The 18,151-nt window shown below is 32.4% G+C and overlaps 3 protein-coding genes across 3 annotated transcripts; 2 read left to right on the top strand and 1 right to left on the bottom strand.

Moving 5' to 3' along the window:
- Window positions 1-15: 15 nt before the first annotated feature.
- LOC130673354 (protein decapentaplegic-like) lies at window positions 16-7,559 on the top strand. The gene is made up of 3 exons (XM_057478343.1): window positions 16-544; window positions 2,466-2,895; window positions 4,452-7,559. Exons 2-3 carry the CDS (start codon window positions 2,496-2,498, stop codon window positions 5,312-5,314), a joined length of 1,263 nt encoding a protein of 420 aa, XP_057334326.1. The 5' UTR covers window positions 16-544; window positions 2,466-2,495; the 3' UTR covers window positions 5,315-7,559.
- A 1,869-nt stretch (window positions 7,560-9,428) lies between these two features.
- LOC130673030 (U4/U6.U5 tri-snRNP-associated protein 1) lies at window positions 9,429-12,167 on the top strand. The gene is made up of 3 exons (XM_057477886.1): window positions 9,429-9,710; window positions 9,811-10,409; window positions 10,493-12,167. Exons 1-3 carry the CDS (start codon window positions 9,548-9,550, stop codon window positions 12,002-12,004), a joined length of 2,274 nt encoding a protein of 757 aa, XP_057333869.1. The 5' UTR covers window positions 9,429-9,547; the 3' UTR covers window positions 12,005-12,167.
- A 2,942-nt stretch (window positions 12,168-15,109) lies between these two features.
- On the bottom strand, window positions 15,110-17,996 carry LOC130673578 (protein phosphatase 1 regulatory subunit 14B). The gene is made up of 5 exons (XM_057478634.1): window positions 17,666-17,996; window positions 17,035-17,291; window positions 16,860-16,949; window positions 16,749-16,787; window positions 15,110-16,372 (listed from the first exon to the last, which is right to left on the bottom strand). The coding sequence occupies exons 2-5, from the start codon at window positions 17,242-17,244 to the stop codon at window positions 16,331-16,333; spliced, it is 381 nt and encodes a 126-aa protein (XP_057334617.1). The 5' UTR covers window positions 17,245-17,291; window positions 17,666-17,996; the 3' UTR covers window positions 15,110-16,330.
- Window positions 17,997-18,151: the final 155 nt, after the last annotated feature.

Here is an 18,151-nt window from a genome sequence, read left to right as displayed (position 1 = left end):
TCCTGAGCAGCGACCAGTAGTCATACGACGCCCCTCAACCGTGTCGGATGAGTTTCTATTTATCTCTTCTCTGGATTCTTAGTTACCGTCATCACCATATTTACACATATTATATTATTGTGACGTTAATGTGATTTGTGTGCTTGTAGTTTTTTATTATTACAGCACTCTGATATATATATACATAACAACACAAAGTGTGTACAGTGATCTTAATCATAATTTACCCATTTCTTCTCTTCTGCTCCACATTTGCGCTGTTGTCTGCCCGAAGAAGTGTCGAGTTGAACATTTTAGCATTAAGCCACTTGGTCAATTTACTCATTTCTTCTTTTCTTCTCTAAGTAACAGGAAATTTTTACTGTATCCTCATTATTAGTATCTGATAATTGTCGCGAGTACGTGATAAATAAATAGGTGCGTGAATGGTGGATAGTGTCAGTGGCAAGTGCTAGTGGCCGCGACCAACCAAAGATTTCTCGCGGTGTATCAACACGCTGAGATGCCGTGGCTGCACGGACTACAGACTCACGGCTAGCTATAGGTAAAATTAATATTTATTTATTTATTTATTAAACCACTAGCTTTAATACCTGGTCCTTAAGATGATGAAGATGATGATTTTTATTTCTTCTTGGTCTCTGGATGACTGTCGAATTATTTTCTACTCCATTTTCGTACTAGAAATTTGATGATCACCAAAGAGATCTTCAGCACCACGAGATTCGTCTTTATTATTTCCAACGATGACGTTCGTTTGTGTGTATACACATTCATATATATATATTTATATATGTTTAAATGTATATGTATGTATATATACATGCTCCCGCGCGTTCCACCGTGGCAATCGGCCACCATCAGACTCACTCAGCGGCCCCGTATCCTTGCTTTTAGCGCTCGCGCGCAGATTCCACGACGCGGACCGCATTCCTTAAGCTGATGCGAGAACTAAGCCCAGCGTTACATTAGCTCTTTATACGACTCATCATCTGCAATATTATATAGTTATTTTATACACACTTACACTTACTCTCTTGCATACCAAATCTGTATTAATTTGTTAAATAATTAAATAGTCACTTGATCTCCGGCTGCTGATTATCATCTGCAGCTTTCTTCAGATCGTCGACGATCTATAGCTTCCTTACAGAATCCTTTTCATCACCTTGGTCCCAGATTATTATCTGGAATAAATTATAATTAAAACATCATACAAAATGGCGCGCTCACAGCATGTGGAGATAAAAATTCACATAACATCTGACCTGTGTACTATTTCTAAATCCGGAAGCTAACTTGTGATGCTCAGAAAAATATGGATAAATATGGATCGTTGTCTACGTCATGACCGTATTACCTGTCGACCTTGTCGAGGAAGCAATGTCTCTGTGATGATACCACTGTTCGTGGTCCCAAACTCTCGTGTGGGACCAGATCGGATCCCAATCTCTTGAGATAAAAAATAAAAACCTCGAGCGGAGCATGTGCCCAGGGTACAGCGTATGAAGTAGAGTAAAATGGAGTTGGATCTGATCAGACGGTAAATATGGACCGTGTGTGAGTGCATTAAGATGTATGTATGTAAACAAGATGAGGAACGAGAAGATGAAATGTAGAGTAGACACAGACTACCGATACGAGGACTCCCCGGTCTCTGATGAGGTAGAGGGAATAAGAGACCGAGATAGAGAGAAAGAAAGATCAGGCGGGGGAGATTATATACATAAGGAGTATCCAGCAGACAGCTTGGCTCTAGCAGCGGCAGCCTTGCCGTCTCCACCGATCGCGTCTCTCTGATGCCGCCATCTATAAGTATCCACAGTTCACCAGACTCTTAAAACTATTTTTTTTTAAATATATTTATCTCAGCAATACAAATAATCTTTCATTTCCTCTCATTTCTTCTCAAGTTTCTTGCTCTTTTATTATTTAAACTGCTTCTGCTTCTGCTTCCAACTTCTTCATCTCCATCATCATCATCATCTTCTTCTTCTCCTTCTTCTACTCGTACTGTTTATGCTGATGTTTTAATTTATTATTTATTTACTGCGTCTATAAATATTTATCATACCTTAATACAACCTCAATATTTTATTACTGGTGTTATATTTTAATGAGGGACAATAGAAAGTGAGATGAAGATGATATTAAATCCGCTTGTACTTAAACACTAAGAATATACATTAATATATAAATATATAGGTTTGTTTGTGAAGAATATAAATCCAAGGTAATATATATATATATATATATATATCACATTAATCTTTTAATATCTCATATATATAAAAGATCACGTACGTGATTATTTTATTGTTAACACGTCGGTAATATATTTTATTTTTATTACCCGCATTATTTTATATATATATTTACATTAGTGTTATATACCTCGACGTACTTATATTTAAATATTTATTTTAGCAGATAAAACTAATGCCACACCCCGGTAATTGTTTCAGGAGTGGCAGTCCCGGTGACTGGACGTTACGATGCGCACGTTGCTGCTGCTGAGATTGGTGTTTGTGGGAGTGGGCGTGCTGGTTACTGATATCACGACGGCAACTTTGCTTAAACCTGATAACAACGACATTGCTCAAATTAATATTAATACCAACACCAATAGCAATAGAAATAGTGATACTATCGATAGCAACACCATCGACAACAGCATGGACAGCGAGGAGAGACAGCGGATAACAGCCAGCGTCGAAGCCAGCCTGCTGTCATTGCTCGGGTTCACCAGCAGACCCAAACCAAAAGGCAAATCCCATGTTCCTGAGTCCCTGAAGAAGTTGTACGCGCGGCAAAATTCAATCGCCAGTTCAAATATCGCGAAGAAAGGATTCCACACGAGATCAGCAAACACTGTGCGGTCTTTTTTACATATCGGTTAGTATAATTACTCATTTTAAAATTAAATCCTGCAACTGGAAACTCTAGTCAAGGCGGTTCTGTAAATAGAAGAGAAAAATTATTTTAATTAAATAAGAATAAATGAGCCGAGTAGGATTAAGATTAAATGATTGATCACCTTTGCGTTATAAATAGGCGTAGTAAAAAAGAAACAGTATTTATTTATATACTTATATACTTATAGTTGATGATTATAAGGAAGCTGGTGATTATTATGTTTGTTTTTCTTTAAAAAGTAATATAAAGACTGTTTGTGGTATTGAATTTTGAAGATTGACGCTGACAGCCCGTACTCGGACGCACAATAGGTGAGAAAGCGAGCCCACATTGTTCGAGTCGAGGGTATATCCGTTTATATATACAATAAATATGAGAGCTCTGGAGTAGATGTCGAGCTTTCAAGTCTAAGGTATAAAATAACCGACTGTATAATCGTTTAAGCCGAAACTGTTTCCGTAAGGCCATTATATATATATTTGTACAGGTAGAGAACCCAAAAAGACTATTCACCATTCATTCATTCATGGAATTATTTTTTACTACCGCCTGCAATTGTGTGCAATGTTACGGTCAATTAGTATCTTATTTGAATATAATGAACGAAATGTAATGCAGCATAATAGTAAACAGTGAGGTTGTTTTTTCGTTCTTTGATGGCTGTGTCATACTATTGGCTGTGGAGTAAAAGATATATTTTTAGGTAAAATCGTAGTTTAAACAGAAAGCCGATGGCCTTCATTTATCCGTTAGTCCCATTATAAAAAACACCCGAGAACGATTTGATAGTTTATTACTTTATCGGTATATTTATGACGATAGTCAAATGCTCACGCATTTATACATATATATTGAAAGGAAGGTTTGACTCAAGGTAACTTGTTTATCCGTGCATAACGCCTCGAATTCTTGTTTATTACTTAAACCTACAGCAAAAGATACTGACACGGAGTTAACACTATTCAGAGTTGTCACGGATACCTAATTGTTAAATAGGATTAGGGATAGCAAATTTCGGAGACTAATTTTTGTCCGTAGATAACGAAAATGGAAAGGAAAAAAATACTAAAAATAAGAGAACAAGAAGAAGAAGACCGTCATCAACTGGGACGGTACATTAGCTGAGTATTGGTATGAAAGAATGTGGGAAAAAATGTTTTTTTTTGAGACGCGGACGAATAACCTCGAGGAATTCCATGAACGACGTGAGGAGAGACACAAGAAAGCTTTGGTTTTAAGTTATGGTTTTTAAAGTTGCGCCGAGTAAGTGCAGGGTTTGCTTCTTTTAGATTAAATTAAAGAGAGAAGATATTCTTTATCTGTGACTGTAGAGTTGCCGTCAATCGCTGGTGGTTACTTAAGATTAACATTTTAGACCACCCTCTGACTAATTGCTTTCCAGCTAACAGCTCTTTCTGACAAAATACTATTTAAATAAATAAATTCCTCTTACCATTCCCAAGTCATTACATGTTTACATTCACATGATCATTAATGCACGATGATTCATGGCAAAAATTTTTATTTTTTTACAGAAAGTCCGCTTGATGATAAATTCCAATCATCGAATCGTTTTCGCTTGTCGTTTGACCTGAGCAGCATCCCAACGGCGGAGAGTCTGAAAGCCGCGGAGTTGAGTTTGACGAGAGTTTCAGTACCAGAAGAAAAAAATACTAAAAAATTAGGACGTATTTTAGTTCATGATATTTTACGTCCAGGTGTTAAGGGACACAGCAAACCATTGTTGAGACTCATCGACAGCCGGGTTATTGACATGACCAGCAATACGACGATAAGTTTGGACGTCCATCCAGCGGTGTCTCGGTGGCTTCAAGGAGACGGCAACAATCACGGTCTGCTGATCCAGGTGACCAGCAGTAAAAGCAACAGCAAAAACAGTAAACATTCCCACGTGAGACTAAAGCGCAGTGCTGATGAATCCCATGACACGTGGGCATCATCCCGGCCCACATTGTTCACTTACACCGACGACGGACGCAGCAAAATGGCCACTGCCTCCGAGATGATGGACCGCCGGGCGCGACGTGCCGCTTTGCGTAAAAACCGACGCAAAGACGGCCGCGAAAACTGCCGAAGACATCCTCTCTACGTGGACTTCGTCGACGTCGGATGGAATGACTGGATCGTAGCACCTCCAGGTTACGACGCGTTCTACTGCAACGGCGACTGCCCGTTCCCTTTGTCCGACCATTTGAACTCGACGAATCACGCCATCGTCCAGAATCTCGTCTACTCGACGAACCCCGCGATGCTTCCCCGAGCCTGCTGCGTGCCGACCGCGCTGAGCTCCATATCCATGTTGTACCTAGACGAAGAGAACAAAGTTGTGCTTAAAAACTACCAAGACATGGCAGTGATTGGTTGCGGCTGTCGCTGATCTCAGTGTTCTATTAAACTTTTGCGCAACACACGAGGCATTTGGGATTTAGTAATAACTCGTATTGATAAATAAAGTAGTATATTAATATAAATATCTATCTATATATACATATGAGCATAAGAGATGTGTTTACAAGTCTTGTGTGTACAGCTGTACAGTAAAGCTGGCTCTTAAATGACTCGACTGGATATATAGGATATAGAGTCACATGACAACTGGACAAGAGGACATACAAGAGGCAGTGATGACGTTGGTGCGTGTTTGCCACTGTTACTTGCTTTTCCATTCTCTCCCTACCACATACATACATACAATACATAAATATATAAATACATATATCTATATACCATCAGCATCAGCATCAGCAGCAGTAACCAACGTATTGCTCCATCTCAGCATCTCATATCAGCGACTTTGGCTTGTATATTGCTCGTTAGACCGAGCCCCGTACCGAGTACAAGAGAACGGGCGTCTCGCGAGAGCCCAGAGTGCGTGACGCTGCCGCATTCTATACACTTTCAGTAATCAACAAACTCAATATAAAACAACTTATGTACGTATGTACATATGTATTGAACCAAGGTGCCTGGTTGTGAGCTGCTGGACCCTGTTGCTGCTGCTGCTGCTGCCTCTGAGTCTGCCTTTACCAACGTGTTGATCTTGTCTTCTTGTCTTCTTGCTTACTCGCGCTCCGCAGAAAATATATATATATATTATATACTACTTATACATAAATTTATATGTGTGTACGTTTTATTGCTCGTTCATTCTCGGGCTAATGTATATAAGAGAGCTCTCTACGCCGAACCTCCTTGGCTTGTATAATTTATTAATAAGGCGAGAGAAAAACCGGTATGAGACACTGCGACTGCATATCATGTGTGTGTATGTTATAAGCTTGTCCTCTGGCTAGTGTGTATAGTGGGTAACGTTTCAAATACCGAAAAACACTCATGGTAATTAGGAACGCTTGAGAGCTGAATATTATTTTTTATTATTATGTATTTTTTTTATTCTACGTATCATTATTATTAATATTATTATTATTATTATTATTGTAACTATTATTATTATACACGAGTATATGCAGATGTATTACCTGGTTTAAATACTTCTTTTTTCATTTATTAATATACTCGTTGCCCACTTCTATGCAGTTATTTTCCGCACTCGGGATCCAGTTATGCTATTCACGCTGGTCTTTGATCGAGTGCTGGATGATATGACGGCTTCTAATAAAACGTCAGTGTGTAAATATATATATTTATATACATAAATATATATTTAGTATCTGGAAATTATTAAAATTAATTATTGATTATGTAAAAATATGGATTTACTTTTCTTTTTTTAAACCCAGAGGTATCGTAGTTTTGGCGGTTTTTTTAAAACTAAAAAATTTATGACACGGTGGTTTTCTTATATAAATATCAGGAGGTTTTCAAGTGATCGGATATTTATGTGATTTTTCCGAGTCATTTTTACCCAGTAGTTCTGTACTTTGTATTAGCCGCGAAATGAGGCCGCGAAATATTCAAATAACAACAGAATATTTTTATTATTTTAATTACTACGCTTTTAATTATTTTTTTTTCTAATTATTATTATTGTCAATGTAAATTGTACCTGCTTAAGGATTTACTATTATTTATTATTATTATTCGCTTGACATTTTTTTTTGCACGAGAATGATAAATTTTGTAAAAAAATTTATTATTAAATAGATGCTGTATATTTGTACAGAGTATAGAATTTAATTGATTTATATTTCTAATTAACTACTTTTATAATTAATAATAATAATATTAATAATAATTGAATAAGTTTTAAAATCAAATATCTTTCCTCATAATCCTGTACCTATTCCTCCCTCTCCTCTAATATAACTTTGATTGTATAATGTGTGAATAAGCGGAAAGTCGTTGTGTAAAGATTGTAAATAATTCATTATATTTGTAAATTATTAAGTAATGTATATTTTTTAAAGCGCATATCTTACGATTTATGATAAATTACATTAAAAAATAAATAACAAAGAATATAAATGTCTTTGGTGCATGTAAATTGCAAATAAATTGGAGTAACTTTAAAACAAACATTTTTTCATTTATATATACATACTATTTATAATTAATTATTAATTATTAATCAATCAATTTATTTTATTTATTTATTGTAGACTTAGTTACTATTATTTACCATATTAATTTTTAAAAATCATCTCGACATCATATTGTATAACTTTTATATTTATGTATATTAATATTTATATATTACTATTATCATTATTATTATTATTATTATTTTAAAGGCTTTTATATTTAAAAATATTTTAATTAATAAATCGCGTTTAAATTAATTCGCAAATTTTTTTTTTTACTCCAAAATTTTTTTTTTTATTAATAAATTCAAATTGCAGTAAATTTAAGAGCTAATTGTTTTTTTAGTGAAGAAAAAAGTGTTAAGAGAAGATGATAATGTAAGTATTAAATTTATAAATTAATTAATTAAATAAAATGTTTTACAAATTCCTGATAGAGGGGAGCAATAATTTCGGTACACTTTTGGTATAAAAAAAACGCGTGGGTCGTATATGTGTAGTAATAATAATAAAGTGTAGTTGTAAGTAGATGCGATAGTAGTTGTATATATATGTATATTATTTATATATGTATGTATTAGTATATAAAGTAGGGGCCTTTCTCTTTGTTCAGCGGGGACGGTAGAATGTGGAAATTGTTTCATAATGAGGGGTCATGTTAGAACAGGACGTCGAATAGTCTTTGTTTTTTGAATGTCCCTTGGGGTCCTGAGTGAGCGTTTTACCACACAGGTAGAGAATGCGGTCCGTCGATTGTATTAGTATTTGTGAAGTGTACCCCCAAGCAAAGCTGACTCGTCGTTGGTCTTGATAGTCTTGCTCTTGCTCTTGCTCGTGGTCATGATGCTCTCGGTCTTTTGGTCGTGGCAACTCTTTGTTTTATTTTTTATGGCCCGTGCCTGTGTCCGTGCCCGCGGACCAGAGATAAAACAACCAAAAGGGGCCTACTACACGAACTAAAACCGCCAACTTAAATACTAACACACATACAGGAAGCCTAGCTCATTTTTAAACCTCCCTTGCCTCTGTCTCTCCCTCTCTTCGGGTCTTTTTTCAGAACCTCCTGACTCCATCTTTCATTTCAGTCTCATCCCACCGAATTTTCGTACCCGGCATCCGAACATCAAAGTCTATATATCAGTCCCAAGTCGTCTCTTCGCATCATCCAGAGCTAGAATCCAGATGACCGTATTGTACCAGCGATAATGGCTTCATCCTGAGATAAACTCACCGGCAGTATAAGTGGGAGGGTAAAACAAAAACTAAAAGAACGTAGAAAATAAAAAAAAAATAAATAAAAAACGTTTCATCTCACCGTTAGCATAACAAGAATAGATAATTTTGAGACCACCTTCTGCTCCCTCTTATTCATCTTTAATTCTTGTTCTTGTTCTTGTTCTTATTCTACTCTTGCTCTTCGTCATCATCATCTTCGTCTTCATCTCTCTTTATGTGTTTAACAGGCCGACTAACCTAATGACAATTTCAGGTAGTCGGGATCTCAAACGACCCACCAACAAAAATATGCTGACTCGGACAATTCATAAGAAATAATAACAATAATCATTTCTGTCTGTTTTTTATTTTTTTCTACCCTAAAAAACATGTTAATGCTTTTTCTCCATCATTCAAACTGAAGATTCCTCAGAAGTGTTTAACAATTTACGAACCGAGTACCGGAAATTTATGTTTTATTTTTATCTACAAAATTCTTTTGACATTCTCCGGATTATTAATCATAACCATATTAATTTACCTCTAATTCATTCATTTATTTATTAAATTACACACATTAATAATTTAATTACTCAATTATTAATTAATTAATTATGTGTTAATTTTAAATACTTGTTAATAAAACTCTAAATTACCAGTCGATTCTTTTCTCAGAATTCAATTTGAATTTTCGCGCCGCCCTGCGCTGAATTTTAAAACTCGCGTGGCGCGTGCGCATGAATGGATTTTTAGCGATGCGCGCGCAATTTTTTGTAGGTTATGGTGGCCAACGTTTGCGGACGTTAAATTTGTGTTGTCTCAGTCTGTTTGGGGTTGGTCTGCTGATAACGTGGGATAAATTGATAAATTTATATATATATAAATATATATATTTTGAATATTGTAATTAAATAATGGGTTCGAACAAACGTCACAAGTCTGATAAAAATAAAGAATCCAAGAAAAAACGTCACCGCAGTCGCTCGCGATCTTACAGCCCGGAGCCGGAGAAAAGTGAGCGACATCGTCATCACAAAAAACACAAGAGGAAAGAACGTAAAGAATATGATAGTGATGGTGAGTATTTATATATAATTATAAATAAATATATAAAATGTGATTGATATTATTAATGACGTTTTTTTGGTTTTTTATTACATAAGATTATTTTCTGTAGTGGAAATAGTGAGTACTCCACCACCGCCACCAAAAATATCCCGTAACCATGAGGCCACACCGCCACCACCAGAAATATCTCGTCCACGAACTCCATCACCGTCTCCACGTACCAGCGGATCAACGTCTGGTAATTCTTCTCAATCGTTGTCTATTGAGGAGACCAATAGAATTCGTGCTAAAATAGGATTGAAGCCACTGGAAGTAAATTCCGTATCCTCAAAAGATGAGCCGAATAAAATAAAAGATGACTTGGGTGAATTTTATCACAAGCCGGCACAAAATACTGGCGAGAAATTGAAAACTGAAAAGATCAGAGATCGGCTCAATGTACAGAAGCAGAAGCGAGTTATTGAAACAAATCTGTCGAAAATTAGGACACTTGGGGACGATGATTCTGATGAGGATGCTCTGGCTTGGATTGAGAAGAATCGTCAGCTGCAGGAGGAGAAAAAGAAGGCGGAGTTGAGAGCCAAGCAGTTGGATCAACTGGACGCTGAGTTTGGTATTGAAGATTTGGTGAAAGAGGAAGTCAGGAACGACAGGCGGGCTGCTTATTCTGATAAGGATCTACGGGGTCTTAGAGTCGAGCACAATATTGTAAGTTATTTTATTTATTTATTTATAAATAATTTATTATTACCATTATTTTTATTTTTATTATTGAAATTTTTTCATTGCAGGAAACTTTTACTGAAGGACAAACAGTAATTCTGACTCTTCAAGACAAAGGAGTTCTTGATGACGGCAACGATGTCCTGGTGAATGTAAATATACGCGATGACGAAGTCTACAAGCGTAATGTTCACAACAAACTAAAGAAACCCGGTTACGACGCTTACGACGAGGACAATTACGATGAGTTTGGTCTCCCGAAGAATCACGTCCTCGAGAAATATGACGAAGAGATCGAGGGTGAGAAGAAGCAGAGCTTCATTTTGGGAGTTGATAATGCCAAGGAAGTGCAGCAACGACGCACTGAAATAGTCAAGCAGCGGCTGGCTAACAAGCGGCTCGAGAGTCTGAAGCTGGATGAACCCAAGTTGGCTAGCGAGTACTACAATGAAGATGAGCTCGCTACGTTCAAGAAGCGCAAGAAGAAAGTGAGGAAGATAAGACAAAACAAACCTTTCAAAGCAGATGATCTCGTTCCTGACAGTACGGATTATTTGAGAGATTTGGGAAGTCGCAGGAGGAAGAAGCCAGAGGAAAGTAAAGTAAAAGTTGATACATCGGATACTTTGGACGTCGCTGATTATGAAATGCCCTCGGAAAATTTGTCGAACTTTAAGATTCAAGATGATGATAAAGATCTAGAAGTAAGTCGCGCTTTGAGTAAAACGAAGCGCTGGAGAGAGTCATCGGTTGCTTTTAACGATCAAGTTCTCGATTTAATTAAAAAAGAATCAGCTAGTGAAGAAAATAAATCTGGCAATATAACTTTGAATGCAACTGCTGAGTTCTGTCGTACACTTGGAGAAATTCCTACCTACGGACTGGCGGGAAATCGCGAGGATGACGATCGCGAGATGATGGACTTTGAATTCGAGGAGGTGAAAGAAGAGCCGATGGAGTCCGAAGACCCGGATGATGGCCGCGGTGCTTGGAATACTGTGAAACTAGACGAAGTTAAACGCGAACCGGTTACACTGGAGGCTGCTATCCTGGACGCTGAGCCGTCTCTGGGTCAGGGAGTCGGCGGCGCTCTGCGGCTGGCTATGAGCAAAGGATACCTGATGAAAGAAGACACCAACCGGCCATCAGCGAGCCGATTCGCTCATCTCCAAGCCCAGAATTACTCGATCGAGGACAAAACTTACGGCGGCGACGATGACAAATTCGGGCGCAGGGACCGATTCAATGGGCCCTCGTCCGACTTCAAAGAGAAAGACGGTTTCAAGCCTAATGTTAAATTGGAGTACATTGATGACGAAGGTCACGTGCTCAGTGCTAAAGAAGCTTTCAGATACTTGTCCCACAAATTCCACGGTAAAGGTCCGGGTAAGAATAAAGTTGAGAAGAGAATGAAGAAAGCCGAGCAAGAAGTATTGATGAAACGCATGTCATCAACCGACACACCTCTGGGTACCCTGAATCTTCTTCAGGCCAAGCAGAAGGAAACACAGTCCCCATTCATTGTCCTCAGCGGCAGTAAACAGATGCAGGCAACCTCGATATCCAAAACAAAACATTAAATTATTTAATAATTGTACATTATTAATAAATAAATTTATCAATACAAACTTATTGATAATTTACAGTTTGGAATTTCATTTAATTAATTTTTTTTTATCAGGAATTTTTGTAATTATATTTTATAGCAACTTACTGCAGTAAAATGCCCAATTATTGACACTATTTTATTTTATTATTTTATTCATTTCTCCCATCATTTTTTTACGTATGATATTGAGATGATACTGAAGTTAGCAGACGTCTAATAATTTTTTGATTTTTTTTTAGACGATAAACCAAAAGAAAAAAAATATTTGAAAAAATTGCACCTGTAGTTTTTCAAATTTTCTACATGTGCATATTTTTAGTTTTTTTTTTCTTCGAATTTAATTGTTCATAATAAAATCTAAAAATTTTGAATTATCTGCTAACTTCAGGATCATGATATTGAGGCTGTCAAATTCAAACGCATGATTAATTGATGATAATTAGACGTGATATTTAGTGCCGACACTTTTTTGAATTGACAACAACCATAATTAGGTTGCTCAGTTTTTGAATTTTTTCCCACGCGTTTCCGTAATATTTCAAATTCAAATTTTTTTTAAAAGTCAAATTAAAAAAATGATTGTAATTATTATTTAATTAATAGTAATAAAAAATTGGACTTACCTTGTGGGAAATAAAATTGATAATTAACAAAAAATGACAATAAAAATTAACGCCAAACAAATATTTATTTCTGATTGATACATTTTTTTAGTCTACCGGTTAACAAAAACACAGTAAATAGACACACACTAATTATAATTCCATCTAATTTTTTTTTACTATCAATTGTACGTTACATTTGTGTTTAAAACAATAGTGCGCTTGGACATACTTATGATAAATTTAAAAAATACAATAAAATTTTGGCGCGTATTTTAAAAATTTAAAAAAAGGTTTAAAAATAAATGCGTAATTGGATTTGTTATAAAATTCTACTGCTATTATTATATCATCTATTGTAATATTTATATTATATATATATTATATTATATTATTATACATAAAAAAAGACAACAAAAATTTATTGAGATGATAAATTGTTTATCGTTAACATGTCAATGCATTGATAATCCTGAGTAAATTTTAGCGGTACTATAAATCACACACGATCGATGCACGTTTTTTTAAAATTAAAAATTAACAAGCTCTTGCTCTTGCTCCTTTTATTTGAATTCCCTTCTCAAGGGTCCTCGTGTTCACATGGAAGCCTGCTACCTAGAGTTTTTAACTAACGATCAGCGAATGTTTGCATTTTTATTTATAATTTAAAGCGTAGACGAATTGATTTTTTTTTTCTTTTTTTTTACAAACACTCTTCACACAAAAGATTTTTAAAACAATAGTCTATTTAAATTCCTACTGGAAGTACAAAGATATATAATTTCAACAAAACAATTAATTAATTATTTAATTATAAAAGCTAATTTTAATTAATAAGCAAGTGGAGTAATTGAAAAAATTAATTATGTAAATAATTGATTGCTTAATTTTTAAGTGATCTCTAATGCCTCTTAGTTTTCTTGATTAATTAAATATAATAATAATATTTTGTTTGTTATTATTAACCCGATATGAACTTTGCGTTATCAAGACAATTTATACGTCATGGAACATTCGAGTTATCTCATGATCCAGAGATTTTAATTTTTTGCCAACCTCTTGAAACTTTAATTGACGTAATTTAAATAAAAACTCCCAAGTGTTTTGATAAACTTTTAAATTTACATTTGAATTTGAATTTTAACCCTTGTAAAAAAAACACTTTAATTAAAAAAAAAATTAAAACTCTGGACTATCGACACAATTTTCGTTGATTGTAAGTTTTAATAATTAAAGAAAAAAATTTATAATGAGGGCCAGGATTTTTGCTTTAATTTTAAAATAATAATTAATGGTGTGAAATTTTTGATATTACGGCAAAAATAGGGGTCGTATAAAAAAGTTTTTTAAGTAAAAGTTGTAGGAAATTTAATTTTGTAAAAAAAATGTCTCTTATAGTTTTTTCTTTAGAATGATGAAAAAGCCGTAATTTCAAAATTAAGATTTTCGTAATTATCAAAAATTTGAATCATTCATTATGAATTTTAATTTTGAAATTACGGTGAAAATATTGGTCGTATCAAAAAATTTTTCAAATAAAAGTTGTTCAAAATTTAATTTTATAAAAAAAATGTCTCTTATAATTTTTTCTTAGGACTAATAAAACAGCCGTAATTTCAAAATTTTGATTTTCATAATTAACAAAAATTTGAATCATTCATTATGAATTTTAATTTTGAAATTACGGTGAAAATATTGGTCGTATCAAAAAAAGTTTCAAATAAAAGTTGTTCAAAATTTAATTTTATAAAAAAAATGTCTCTTATAATTTTTTCTTAGGACTAATAACAAAGCCGTAATTTCAAAATTAAGATTTTCATAATTAACAAAAATTTGAATCATTCATTATGAATCTTAATTTTGGAATTACGGTAAAAATATTGGTCGGATAAAAAAATCATAAGAGAGATTTTTTTTAGAAAATTAAATTTCCCACAACTTTTGTTTGAAAATTTTTCTGATAAAACCAATATTTTCGCTGTAATATCAAAAATTTGAACGATTCATTTCAAAATTAAGGCAAAAATCTTCTCCCTATTTATAATTAATAATAAAAATCTAGTATTTAAAAAAAAGTGATAAAAAAAATAAAAACTAAAACGAGACCATTTGTATGTAAATTATTTTTTAAAAGTAAAATCACAAATAATTATTTCAGCACCAAGTTTACTTGATACATTTTTATATTTATTTAATTTTTCTTTTTTAACTTATCCTGTTATCAATGAAATAAATCTTTGGCAGTTTATTTATTTTTTAAAAATAATTTTGACAATTGCCTTGACTATTTTATTTATTTTTGATCTGTTGTAAATAAATAAGTTTTGTTATTTTTAAATTATTAATGTAAAGTCTGAGTATTTATATGCTTATTTTATATTAACATAAATTTCATTCTCTGAGATAATAATGACATTTTTATTTTCACACGTGGCCTAATTGATAATTCATATCACGTATACAATTTTTTTAAAAAATTTTATTTAAATTTTTTTAGTAAATCTTCAGATATGCAGAGAGATAATTAAAAGATATGTGTCTACTCAAGCGATTAAATTTTACTACCAGATGTTACCAATAGTTTCATTAAATTGAATTCCAAGCCGTAGATTTGATTTATTTCGGCAGTGATATTTAAATTTAAATTTAAAATTCATTTTATTTAAATAATTACGACAGTAATAATAATGACATTTAATTAACAGTAAAGAAGATAAACGCCGAATTTATTTATTAAAACTTCAACATTTTTATAAATAATTTTGCTAAAATTTATGAAATCTTTTAAAATCGATAAGTGATATCATTTTAATTTCCTTCCCTTTTCTTCTAATCCGATCTCTCTCCACTGAATAAATTTATTGACAATAATATCGACAGAAATAACGATAATAAAATAAATCTAGAGCTACCAGAACACGCGAGACACTAGACATTACTATAGATATACATCTTAACTATTTATTTAAATTTATTATTTTAAAAATTATTTTTTTAGTTACTTCTAAAGTACTTTTGGAACGTGATTCATCTATTTGGCACTTAATTGACTTGCCTATTACATCGATATACAAATTACTAATTTTAAGTGCCACGTGTCTCTGTTCTAGTGATTATTATTATTTTTATTTTATTTACGTACTTGATTTTCACTTTTATTACACAAATTTTTTAGCGCAACTGGAATTTACTCATACAAATTTAAAAAATCTATTGCTCTGACAAATTTTTTATTTTTCAAATTTGTTTTTTTTGTACCATCAATAAACTTTGCCACGCGATTGTTAAATGGATGGCATCGCTTTTAAACTTTCCAACCAGCGAAAAATATTATTTTAAAAATAAATTTAATTTTAAAAAATTATTGAAAGCGAACATAAATTAAGTAGGGGTTCAGTCGTATAATTAAATCTTAGTTTGATAAACTCTTAGCTGGTAAAATAAAAAATATTAATATTAATAATAATAATAATTAATAGTTAGTAAATAAAATATGTAAAATACGCTGTCTTATTTGCCGTTAACTCAATTGAGCTTTATCAAATTTATAGATTTAATGTTTTTTATCAATTAGTATATAAATTGATAACTCACATATTTTTTTTTTCACTGGCCTCTTCTAGTATTAATAAAAAAGCTGAGCAAATCACGACCTTGCGTATCAGTAGATCTAATCCATGGCAGGTACATACTTTTCAGAGTGTTTTTGCCTTCTCTAGCAAATCGTTTATAAATTTCTATAAAATTAAAACATATTTATTTTATTTCATTTAAAATTATTAAGTAAAAATCATCCCGTTAGTAGACAATCAACAATTTCCGGTTTTTTTTTTAACAAATCAATTAAAAAAAAATACAAGTGCAATTATTTTTCAAATTTATCATTTTTAAAAAAATATAAAATTTATTAGACATCAATTAACTTCAGGTATGAATGTAGATGACATCAAACAAATTTCGAATTATAAATAAATAGAGTAAATAATTTAAAAAATGCACTCATTAATTTAAAAATTTTTTTAATTATTTACTTTATTTATTATTAATTTTAAATTTGTCTGACGTCTGCTGCATTCACACTCATAATTAACTTTATTATCATAAATAAATTACCTTTACATCATGGGGTTTTTTAGCATCGACCAACAGTTCCTATAATTAATTAATTAATTAATTAAATTTTAATAATTTGAATTAAAAATTAAAAATAAACAATAAACTTACTTGTAAAAAAGTTCGTCTATGATCATCACTATCCATATCTAATAACTCATCAATATCAACTTCGACTTCTCGACTTTTTCCATTATCACTCTATAATTAAACAATTAAAAGTAAATAATAAATAATGAGAGTAATTAAATAAATTAAAATAACAAACAGCTAAAAATAATTTTACCACTGATTCATAGAGCTTTTGAAGTTCATCAAAGAGCCACATCTCAACGGCAAGTCTTTTTCTAATTAAAGACATCTGATGTGAACCATATTTAGCTGTGAGAAATTTCTCACGTTTTTCTTTAACTTCACCTTTTTCTGTGAAAGCCACGTGCAAATTAGCACGAGCCGGGCTACGCTCTGCTGTTAAAACACCTCCAACTCCTTCCATTATTATTATTATTATTCTCCTTACTCCGTGTTATTTATTACTGTTATCTGTTAACAAATATACATATATTATAAATTTAATGTTAATTTAATAATAGCCCGCGATCAATAATTAATTTATGAATTATAAATTCAAAAAAACGTTTAATAAATAAATGTTTATTTTAAATAAAGGACAGTTTGAGGTGAATATTTATGTAACAAGTATTCAAAAATATATAAATATATAAATTTATTTTTTATTGAGTTATTTTTACTATTGTTATGCATGGAATTTTTAACATCCTGTAACACTTCTTTGTTGTTCATATTACCATACTCAGTACACACTACATACATGTAATAATAATATTTATATATTTATATACTTATACAAATACAAATACTTGTGTTTATAAAAAAAGTTAATTAATTATACTTACAAGTAAATGACAGCGGGATAAATTTCAGGCCCGCGGTATTTTTTAAAAATTTTTTTAATGAGATTCTTTTACTAACATCAATTATTTATCACCAATTACTTAATTTACTACATTAATTTTGTTTTTTTTTTATAACTAATTATTTTATATGTAAATCAAAATTAATTAATCAACAAATTTATACTTTTTGTAAATTCAATAAAAACTGATGTAAATAAACAGTAATTGTCTATATAATTTTAAATAGCAAAACTCGGTTTCAATCGCGTCCGTTTACTTATAATTCACTTGACGATTGACAAGAGTCTGCAAAGTCTCCAGCTTTAGGTCTTAACTATTTATTTTTATAAAGCATTTTTTTTAATAAGTAATTCCACTAAAGTTTGTTAATATCCGAGGATTTTTATTGGCCGAGACGGCGGTAAACTCGACCAGTAAAATCAACCGGAGACGAATTCCGGGAGTTGTTTAAAAATAAGCCTTCAA

Source organism: Microplitis mediator, chromosome 8 (assembly GCF_029852145.1).
Source record: "Microplitis mediator isolate UGA2020A chromosome 8, iyMicMedi2.1, whole genome shotgun sequence".
In the NCBI taxonomy this organism is placed as follows: Eukaryota; Metazoa; Arthropoda; class Insecta; order Hymenoptera; family Braconidae; genus Microplitis; species Microplitis mediator.
This window is presented reverse-complemented; position numbering and strand designations above follow the sequence as displayed.